Source organism: Arachis ipaensis, chromosome B06, assembly GCF_000816755.2.
Source record: "Arachis ipaensis cultivar K30076 chromosome B06, Araip1.1, whole genome shotgun sequence".
Lineage (NCBI taxonomy): Eukaryota > Viridiplantae > Streptophyta > Magnoliopsida > Fabales > Fabaceae > Arachis > Arachis ipaensis.
In genome coordinates this window covers 17,248,909-17,259,570 of record NC_029790.2, presented here as the reverse complement: position 1 = coordinate 17,259,570, position 10,662 = coordinate 17,248,909, and the positions used below count along the sequence as shown (strand labels likewise).

The following is a 10,662-nucleotide window of genomic DNA, read 5'->3' as shown; positions in this document are numbered from 1 at the left end:
TGAGTAAAGTATATTTTTTATCTTTAACGTTTTAATTTTTTTTTTAAATATCACTAAAATTTAATTTTATTTAATTTTGTCTCTGATTTTTTTAATGTGTCAAACCTACTGTTTAAAGTCTTTAATTTTGTCTCTAACATTTTTATATAGAATTAACATCTCGAAAAAATTTTGACACAAATCAAAATATTATGGACAAAATTAAATAGTAACTAAATGTTAGAGGTATCTTTTTAAAAAAAATCATAGACGTCATGAATAAATAACATATTTTATCCAAAAAATTTTAACCCAATTGTCTCTTATACAGTAACTTTAAAGTTTATCTATATTTCTATACTGTATATAAAAGGATTATGAAAAAAGTCACAAATTATTTTCTTTATGGACTGCAGGTGGGTGTATTTGCTGGATATTGCCGAATTAGGGGAATTACCGATGGGTGGAGCTCACCTTCAACACGCCGGGGGCGTGGTGACTGCGCAGGAAAGCGAGGTGGCAGCACGCCAGCAACACGCCGGGGGCGTGGTGACTCACCACGCAGGGGGCGTGGTACGATCGCTGACTCACCACGCAGGGGGCGTGGTTCATGGAAGACCGTGACGCGCACAGGGTTGCGCGGAGTTCTGAGGCTGCATAAAGCACCACGCGGGGGGCGTGTTGCCAGCCCTGCCTGCATGCAGGGGACAGCCCCCCACCCCGGGAACCAGCGCCAGTTTAAGCTTCATATATATATATATGTGTATGGTGATGAAGAATGGCATTGCAGCAATGGAGTCTTTGTTCTTCTCCTCCTACTGAGGTGAAGCCAAGTTAAGAGAGAAGGAAAAAAAGGAAGGCAAGCCACGTTAAGAGAGAAGGAAAAAAAGGAAGGCAAGCCACGTTAAGAGAGAAGGAAAAAAAGATAGTAGTAGCGACTTCGTTCAAAGTCAAGGCATAGCGATATTCGGTCGTCAGCCATCAGTCAGTCATAATGCGAAGTCCTATATAAAGCTGGGTTGGGTTCGACGTATCAGAGACGCAGAGCCGTTGGACACTGAGGAGTCCATCAGGAGATACGTCAGATGCCATATTTTCTGTTTGCTAGGGTCGACTCTATTCACGGACAAGTCGACCGCATATACCCATGCGAAATATCTACCACTGCTTCGCGATTTCGAGCAGATCCATACTTATAGTTGGGGGGCAGCATGTCTCGCGCATCTTTACAGAGCACTATGCCGTGCATCACGATATGATACAAAGGAGATGGATGGCCCTCTGAATCTGTTGTTTGTTTGGGCATGGGAGCGAATGCCGTGTCTTGCTCCCGTACCGAGACAAACCCTTCCACCGGCCGAGATACCAGTTGCCAGGAGGTAATAAGTCTAATTTTAGTCCTGTGTTATATTCATGATGCATGATTTAGTTTTGGTGAGTTATTTAAATTAATAATGTGTCAGGTGGAGTCATTCGGAACGGACCACAGCATGGTTATCCAAGACCGTAGAGACATTCAGGCATGATATAGACTACATGCAGGAGGTAAATAGTTAAGGATTTTCTGTTCCTTTTTTCCAACCATTATTATTACGGTTCTAATATGCTAATAATACTGTGGCAGTTTGAGTGGCGGCCGTACCACGGATTGATCGTTCCGGACGAGTTGCATCCACATCTTGAGGTGTCTGATATCGTTGCTCCATTGTTGTCGTTCGAGTGTGTCGAGTGGCACCCTGCGGACCGAGTGATGCGTCAGTTTGGATATGCACAGCCTCCTCCGCGGGCAGCAAGGGATATTCCCATTGATCAGCATTGCATCGTTCTACGTGGAGTGCAGCTTCATGACTGGACAGTTGTGCATGGGCCATGGATAGAGGAGTGGGCCAACAGGCGGCACAGTCGATTGCGGGATCAGCACCCCCTTCGGACCTGGGATTTCATGCCGACGGTGGAGTACCGGGATTGGTACATACGCTCCTATGGACATCTGTTGAGATTGACGCAGTACGTTCCTCATGATCCACAGCCACCTGCCCCACAGCCACCTGCCCCACAGCCACCTGCCCCACAGCATGCAGTGTTTGAGCCGATTCCTTACTATATACCACAGCCACCGGCCTACAGTCATGGTAGTCATCACACTCAGGGCAGCCACCATTCTCAGCACTCTCGGCACAGCCACCACGCTCAGAGCAGTCACCATTCTCATCACTCTCAGCACAGCCACCACGCTCAGAGCAGCCACCATTCTCAGCACAGTTACCATGGTCAGTCTGGCCAGCATGATGATCCGATACTTACTATTCCATCCGGTACAGATTGGTTTGACTTCTCCAGCGGCGGACACGGAGACCAGCAACTACAGCATTGGTCCAACGCTGGTTTGGGTGGCTGGTCAGATTTTAGTGGCATCCCTTCACTGTCGGTGTCAGCTGACCCACATAGGGCATCAGTAGATGTGGCTCATGGTTTGGTGGGTCGTACTACCGACCACACGTCAGGGAGTACGTCATGTGATAGTGGTTTTATCCATCGTCAGCGGGCATACGCAGTTCTTGACACGTTCAACCCCGGATCATCCGCTCCAGCAGAGGTAGGCGGGTCGGCGGCTCCGACATATGCAGCTGGGTCGGCCGCTCCTACAGAGGCAGGTGGGTCGGCCGCTCCTACAGAGGCAGGTGGTACGGGAGCTCCGGGGGTGGATGACGCAGTTCGAGGTCACCCATATGACCTACGGACGGAGCGAAATCCACCTGATAGGTATACTCCATCAAAGTTCGGTCTGGGCATTATGGGTAAGGGACTTGACTACTTAGCTGGAAAGAAGTGAGCTTCGGTTTAGATTATCTAGGTTTTATTTTTAGAATTAAGTTAAGGTAACTCGTGTTTAATGTTTGGTTTGTTAACTTATGTAACCCGTAGTTCCTTTTATGTATATTAACTTAAGAAAATCAGTTAATGAGAATATTAAGCAGAAATTAAATTATCAATAGATAGACTTCATATGAAAAATACAAACATGTCTGATTTCAAAAGCATCAACTGACAAAGTGATGGTAAATTAAAAAGTACAAACATGACCATATTAAACTATGAACCACTACCACTCGGTCCAGCACGCTGCGGACACCTACTCCGACTATGACCCTGAGCACCACATAGACGACATGTCCGAGGACCACGCATGTCACGTGAGTCCATTTCATTCAAGTATCGGGTCAGCTTGGGCCTGCCTTTAGACGTTCGCCTCAGGGCGGGATTAGCTACCAATGTCGGTCCCTCATAAGCAGGCCATGTCTCGGGATCTCCCAATGGTGTGAACTCAAATCTATAAACCTTACGAACTTCCGTCATCTTGTACACCTCATGCACGTACAACTGCCAATCGAGACGCTGGTTAGCACAACAAGCAATAACATGGCGACATGGTATTCGTTCAACCTGAAAGTGTCCACAGCCACACGTTCGTCGCGCAAGATCAACAACTAACACCTTTCCAGTATTCATTTCGCGCACCTCAAACACTTCATTTCGTCTATCAAAGCGGTGCACAACTATATTCCCAGCCTGTTGCATACTTGCTTCTATCCGCTGTTGCGCAAATGCGGAGTACGTATATCCAGCACGCTTGCGTTCATGAGTTTCGGCACTTTTCCGCGTAAAGAGTTCATTTAACCTATAATATGTTGCTCGGACCAGCGCCAACACAGGTAGATTACGGGCACCCTTCAACACTGAGTTAATGCACTCCACAAGGTTCGTTGTCATATGGCCCCATCGATGTCCCTCGTCGAATGCCAATACCCAATGTCTGAGCCCAATGGCATCGCACCACCTGGCATATGCCTCGCCTCGCTCTTCCAACCTCTTATAATTGATATTGTACTCCTCAACCGTTCTTGAATACCCGATGTTGACAACAAGCTTCTGCAAGTGAGGAACTTTAAATGCCCTTAGGAAGTTACTGCCGATGTGTCTTATACAAAACAACCACCATGCTCTTGGAGGTTGCCAGTCACCACCGGAACGATTAACTGCTGCCCGTATTGACTCATGCCGGTCTGAGATCATACCCACTCCGTCTTTCCTAACAACATACGTTCGCAGATTCCTGAGAAAGAAGTGCCACGCATCAGCTGTCTCCCCTTCCACTAAGGCAAAGGCGATAGGCACAATGTTCTGGTTCCCATCTTGTGCTACAGCGACTAGAAGTGTACCTTTGTATTTTCCGTATAGGTGTGTGCCGTCTACCTGAACCAGGGGCTTGCAATGCCTGAATGCCCTAATGCATGGATTGAAACTCCAAAATACACGATGCAGTATTTTTACACCTTGTGCCTCCTCATTCCCGTTGTACAATGGTCGTGTTTCTATTTGGACAACTGAACCAGGGATCTTCTGCACCATGATCGAGAGCCACCATGGCAAGGCTTGGTAAGAATCCTCCCAACCACCGAAAATGTTGGCTATTGACTTCTGCTTCGCCAACCATGCCTTTCGGTAACTGATGGTATAGTTGAACCTCGACTGGACTTCTGCAATTATAGATTTCACCTTGATGGTCGGGTCCGTCTCGACCAATGGCCTTATAGCCTCAGCAACTGTATCTGAGTCCAACTTGGAATGATCTTGTGAAATCGTTCCGATCGTGCACGTGTGCCTACCGTTGTATCTGCGTATCTCCCAACAGCCTTTTTTCCGTATCAAGCTGGCTCGGATAAGCCAGTCGCATCCACGCCCGTACATCTTGCATTTTGCATAGAACGTCTGTGGCTCAGACTCATACACCTCATAGTCAACTCCTTTAGATATAGTGAAATTTCTAATTGCTGCGACGACCGACTTTCTACTACTGTATTCCATTCCAATCCGGAACTCTCCGTCCTCAGGATCAACAACGTCTACAGAAAGTCAAAATCATCATTTATTACTAAAGCCAATGTTTAAACTAACAAAAACTTATTATCTTTGCAACACGTACCTATGTTTGCATATTCCGGAAACTCGGGGGCATGCATGGCCTCGAGATCCAACTCACGCATAAAAGGTGGAACGTCCATCGTCCACAGTTTCAAACTCAACGTACAACTCAATCTGTGGGTGTCGCATCTGAGTCTGCCGATGAATTTGAAACATATTCTGCATACTCGCTTCATCAGTAATCGGCAGGACATCAAACTGTATTAGACCACCAAAAACTACAATTGGATTTCGATAAAGAATTCTGCTCACTCTCATTAATGTACCGTTTTCCATGCTTTGACAGAGGCCGTTCTGCAGCTCCTTTAACGTCATCGTGCATGGAACCACAAACGAAAACGGATTCTGGGACACAAACTTCACTCCCTCATGAGTATTATGTATTATTTCACCGTTGCGATACACCACCAAATTTGCGGTTCCCTCCATTACACTAACAATATCTTCAAAGAACACTCAAAACACACTCAAATCTTTTTCACTATGCAAACTACCACCGAGCTCTGCCTTATATAGAGAGGTGAACTTAATACGTGCCCCACGTGCTGACTCAGCACGCCCCCCACGTGGTGCATACTTGGACCAATACATGCTCGCCACGTCAACACGCCCCCCACGTGATTCCCCGAGTCCGCCAACCATTGATCGCCACGTCAGCACGCCCCCCGCGTGCTGACTCAGCACGCCCTCTGCGTGCTTCCCCTGGTGCGCCAACGAGTGATCGCCACGTCAGCACGCCCCCTGCGTGCTGACTAAGCACGCCCCTCGCGTGCTGCCATGTTGGCCCAACCTGATCAACCCACGTAGCCTCCACGCCCTCCACGTGGTTCCTTCAACACGCCCCCTGCGTGTTGTGGCTCCATCTGACACGTCCATCTTTATGTTATACACCCAATTGTTCCATTTTCAGGGGTTACACCATAATGTTTTCCATATTAAAATTAATGAGCCGAAAAAAATTGGTACAATTTTCTTTTTAAAAATATTTTTTTTTATAAGTAATTAGACAGAAGCCAAAAAAAGTGATTATAGTACAGTTATTCTAAGAAAGGTTGTTCCAATATAATCAGCATAAGTAAAAAAAATAAAGAGAAAAAACAGTCAGGCTATAAATCATAGCTATGTAAAGCTAATTTATCTTTGCAAATATTTATTTTCCTGAACTCTTAGTGAAGATTCCAGTTACTCAATCTGTTGAAACAATTTCTAATGGCCATAACCAAAGGACTAGAAGAGCAACTCCCTTACATCTTGAAGACAAAGTTTTATGGTTGGTTTTGAATTCACTTCTGTTTTTACATTTGAGAAATTCAGGCCGAGCACCAACTCCAGTTCTAATAGGTTTAGTCTGAAGTTTTTCAACAGTTAATAAGCATTTTTTAAAATTTGTACTGAAGCACGCTAAGAATTTGCCATAACGATCTCTAAGAACCATCAAAATTCAACTTAATTAAGAGGTGTTTGGGAGGGAACCATGCAACCTATCTTTTATAAACATAAAGTCTCCTATTTTTTTTTTTTTTTACTTTAAAAAATTCTGTCCAAACTAGGTTGAAATCTTTTGTCAAATGAAAGACAAGATCATGAATTTTATTTGGGATAAATATAATTTTGATCCCCAAAATTTAAGGTCAAAATCGAATTTGTCTCTAATTTCTTTTTTTAATTCGAAATCATACTCAACATTTTAAATGATATTAGAATTGTCCTTTCGATATTTGACAGAGAGATATATCATTACGTTTGTTTTTATTCTAATCTCATCATCTATTATCATCATCTTTACTACCACCACCACCACTAATAAATATCAATAATCAAATTCAAAAATATAGCAAACAATAATACAATATTCAAATTCAAACAATTATTAATTTCATCTATTATAACCTAATCCTTTAAATTCAGCAATAAAACAACAATCATTCGTTCTTGAAAGAAAAAAAAATAGAACAGAGAAGAAGAGAAATGAAGTGACAATCATTCCCTCTCTCTGCTTTTCTTTTCTTTTTTTTTGAAAATGTGTAAGAGTAAGAAGTAACACATTAAAAAAAAAAATTATGATCTGACGTTGATGATGATAGAATTAGAAAAGTAAGGATAAAATAGCTAAAAAAATAATTTTAATACCAAATAAACGATGAGGACTACTTTAATTAAAAAAATTGGGACGAATTCGATTTTTATCCCAAACTTCAAACATCAAAATAGTACTTAATACTTATTCCATCTTATTTTTATCAAGAGACTTATCACTCTTAAAATTAAACTTATTCCGCTAGAATTAAAAAGAGTTTATCGTGCTAGCAAAAAAGAGGGATTACAGAAACCCTTTAAAAAGAAAAAACATAAATTTTTCATCAACTAAGGGACTAGTGGTTTGGTAAAGGAGTTATCCATCCGATCTCAGTCTTTTGCCAATGCTCTTTCATGTCCTATCAACAAGTCTACAATTTTGAATAACATGAAACAAGAGACTCAGAGGAATTACCACATACACTACATACATCATTAAGAGCCATATGTCTTTTAAAATAGCGCTCTTTTAAAATAACACGTAAATCTATTTCAACATATGTGTTGCAACATCTTTAAGATGTAATATTGAATCAATAAATTAATATGTCCAAGTTTATTAAAATGCCATTACTGTCGCCTCTATTATTAATTTTCTTATTGTTCAATCATATCCAGTGCTACAGTTCATGAGGCCATGCTTGTTATTTTTGACACATTGGCTGCATTTGTTTTAAAAAATAAGACACTGAAAACATACAAACAAAAATATAAAATATTTTTTTTTTGGTGACTAAACAAAAATATAAAATATAAAAGCACTATTTATGTCTTTATCTTTTTGTACATTATTTTCGGTGTCCTATTATGTGAAACCAAACGCAGCCATTTAGTACAAGAAGACGGGATACAATTGATTTTGGGAGCTCTATATTACATGGTGTAAAAGATCAAAAGCACAACCCAATGAAGTTATAGGAAATGCAGAGAGCGAGATACATAGCAGTCCATGCAAATAAGATCAGATTTCATTAAACTACGCAAAAATTTTGGTCTACAGAGACACTATTAAATGGAAGAAAGACAATGAAAACGAGAAGAAAAGAATGCAGAAACATGTACTAAACATAAAGCGATCAGAAGAAAACATCCCCTCCTCGGGTATAGATTATCACTAATTTGATGCAATTGAATTGATTGGGTTGAACTTAGACCTTATTTCAATTCCTTGAACGACAAGCCCACCCTTCCAATCGCCACTCTTGACTTCATAAACAGCCATTTCCATTTCCCTGTCTTCACATCCTTTGTTGAAGAACTCGCCCAATTCAATCTCCCACCACCCGTCATCTCTCTCCTTCGGACACTCACTTCCACCTTTGCAATTAGGAACACTCTCCACAGAAGGTTCAGGAGATGGCGGTGGAGGCGGTGGGGCTGGCTCTTCAACGCCGGCCATCAAACGATAACGATGACGGGATCTGCGAGGAATAATCTGGCGCTGGCTTTGCCTCTGGGGCTTTTCTGCGTCCAAATAGACAGTTCGCTTTGGAGGATCGGATTCTCCGGCGACGCCAACAGTGACCTCAACCGGCTGGTAATCGAAACCGTAGGATCTACCCATCAGGCTTGGCTTGTAGACAAGATAAGCTCCGTACATTGTGTCTTCAGAGAGCATGGCTGTGTTGATCCACCCCCTAATTTCCAGCCAGCATACACTTACAAGTTCTGCTACTTCCGAAAACCTGATACCATTAATCATCATATCATGTTAGGTGATTCAATCTCATTGATTTTTCTGCCCACCAACTGTTCGATAGAATGTGAAACTCAGAATTAAATAGAGAGGAATGGATGGTGAATTTAGTCACCTGGTGTCTGGGAGAGAAATCCATCTCCAGTACCTGGGTGAATCTCCCCATACAATAGAGAGAGACCTAGCTGAGAGCATGTAACATTTCTTCCCGTATTTCTTATCCAATGCAAAGCTCTGATTTCACAGGCAAAAAAGATATACAGCTGAGTCAATATCACTAGTTCAATTATTGCATATAAAGGTAAAGAAAAAGAGAGAGAGAGAGAGAGAGTTGAATTATTTTACTTTTTTGCCGGAGTCAACGAGGAGGGGCTTGTGGCAGAGATGAAAAAACAGGTCCTTCTTGGAAGAGAGATTAGGGAATTGGGATTGGGAGAGGATGGATAGGTAATCGGAGGGGAGGAACCTCTCCCAAACGAGGTCGGATTGGGCGGCGGAGCGGAAGGAGGAGGAAACCAGTGAAAGGGCGGAGGCGTCGCGAGGAGTCGTGAAGGATAGCACATTTGCAATGCATCCTTCTGGAAGGTTATCGAACTCCATTACTCTCTTTGGCTCTACCGTTTTTGCTACCATTATCATTATATGAATGCCTTCTTCCTCTGTGTTGTGTTGTGTTGTGTCGGTCTTTGGGTGTGTTGCTGATGTGCGTTTATATTGGGGAGAGTGCGAAGGGGTGAAAGTGCAGGGTAGCTTAGCGGTTAAGAATGCATTATATACTTGGCATATTTATTTTTGGTTGCCGCACATTTTGAAATAAAAAGCCTATACGTATGCTGCCCTTCCATGTAATATCTGAAAAAAGGAAAAGTAAAGCGAGATAAACTATTTCCGTTTCATCACTTAATAAAGTAATAAACTCTCTCTTTTAAATTCGAGCTTACCTTGTTAAGCTTCGTCTAATTAGTCATTTAATTAATGAATTATGTTGAAATCCATATTTTTATAGCTCTTTGGATAACAAATATTTTAAGAAGACGCCAATTACGAAAAAAATAAAAATAAATAAGTTTTATATTTTTAATAAGTATATTAAAAAATTTAAAAACTTTTATTTTCATTTGTTTAACAGGTGTCAAGTTAGTTTTTTCTTGGTGACTAGGTGTCAAGTTAGTTTTCTCTTGGTGACTAGGTGTCATTTTAAAAATATTTCAGATACGTAACATCTTTATATTTACATTACATTTAAATTCTAATATTTTTTGTTTTTTAATTAAAAATTGTTACTTCATAATATTTCCTACTGTTTTGTTATCTTATCATTATAATTCTAACAAATTAATTCCAAGTATATATACATTCGTTCTACATAGATTTATTGATTTCTATTTTTATAAAGCAAATATAAAACTCAATTTCAAACTATTCTTATTCTATGAAAAGGAAAACCAAAGAACAAATTAAAGGAGCAAAAGGACCTTTATCTTTATAGCATAAAAGTATCCGTCTAATGAATCCCACGTCAAACAAGTCTTTATTAAGCATTTTAAAATGCCATATTGCTAAATTGTAGCCTGAATATGCCTTATAATGAGTTATGCACTTACGCCTTCAATTTCATATAACTGCAGGATAATGTGGCCTTTTGTACCCTTGTTTGTAGGAAACATGTATCGATCTAGATCAGCTCAGCTGTTCTTTCCTCCTCTTGCAGGAAAAGAATTGAAAAAACTTCTTAATAGCAATTGTAAGTTTATCTATTATTTTCAATTTAAATAAAATTAATATTTTTATTCGTAATCAGAGTACGGAAATATAAATTTTTTAAAATTACGGTTTATTTTATTTTAATAGTATAGATTATACATGACATAAAAGATTTATAAAATTAAATTATTTTTACAAAAATCTCTGAAAGACCAAGGCTTCTA

At 40.8% G+C, this 10,662-nt stretch overlaps 2 protein-coding genes across 2 annotated transcripts; both read right to left on the bottom strand.

The window, feature by feature from the left end:
* LOC107646399 lies at window positions 3,073-5,000 on the bottom strand. The gene is made up of 2 exons (XM_016350585.1): window positions 4,964-5,000; window positions 3,073-4,883 (listed from the first exon to the last, which is right to left on the bottom strand). The coding sequence occupies exons 1-2, from the start codon at window positions 4,998-5,000 to the stop codon at window positions 3,073-3,075; spliced, it is 1,848 nt and encodes a 615-aa protein (XP_016206071.1).
* Window positions 7,975-9,519, bottom strand: LOC107645736 (putative F-box protein PP2-B12). The gene is made up of 3 exons (XM_016349822.2): window positions 9,080-9,519; window positions 8,850-8,968; window positions 7,975-8,723 (listed from the first exon to the last, which is right to left on the bottom strand). The coding sequence occupies exons 1-3, from the start codon at window positions 9,371-9,373 to the stop codon at window positions 8,153-8,155; spliced, it is 984 nt and encodes a 327-aa protein (XP_016205308.1). The 5' UTR covers window positions 9,374-9,519; the 3' UTR covers window positions 7,975-8,152.

Excerpts from the sequence above, each read along its gene's own strand:
- LOC107645736 (XM_016349822.2), bottom strand. The coding sequence starts at position 9,373 with ATGATAATGGTAGCAAAAACGGTAGAGCCAAAGAGAGTAATGGAGTTC. Across the intron at positions 8,969-9,079 it reads TCGTTGACTCCGGCAAAAAA|AGCTTTGCATTGGATAAGAA; the intron begins GTAAAATAATTC and ends CTGTGAAATCAG. Across the intron at positions 8,724-8,849 it reads ATTTCTCTCCCAGACACCAG|GTTTTCGGAAGTAGCAGAAC; the intron begins GTGACTAAATTC and ends TAATGGTATCAG.
- LOC107646399 (XM_016350585.1), bottom strand. The coding sequence starts at position 5,000 with ATGCATGCCCCCGAGTTTCCGGAATATGCAAACATAG. Across the intron at positions 4,884-4,963 it reads TCCGGAATATGCAAACATAG|ACGTTGTTGATCCTGAGGAC; the intron begins GTACGTGTTGCA and ends GACTTTCTGTAG.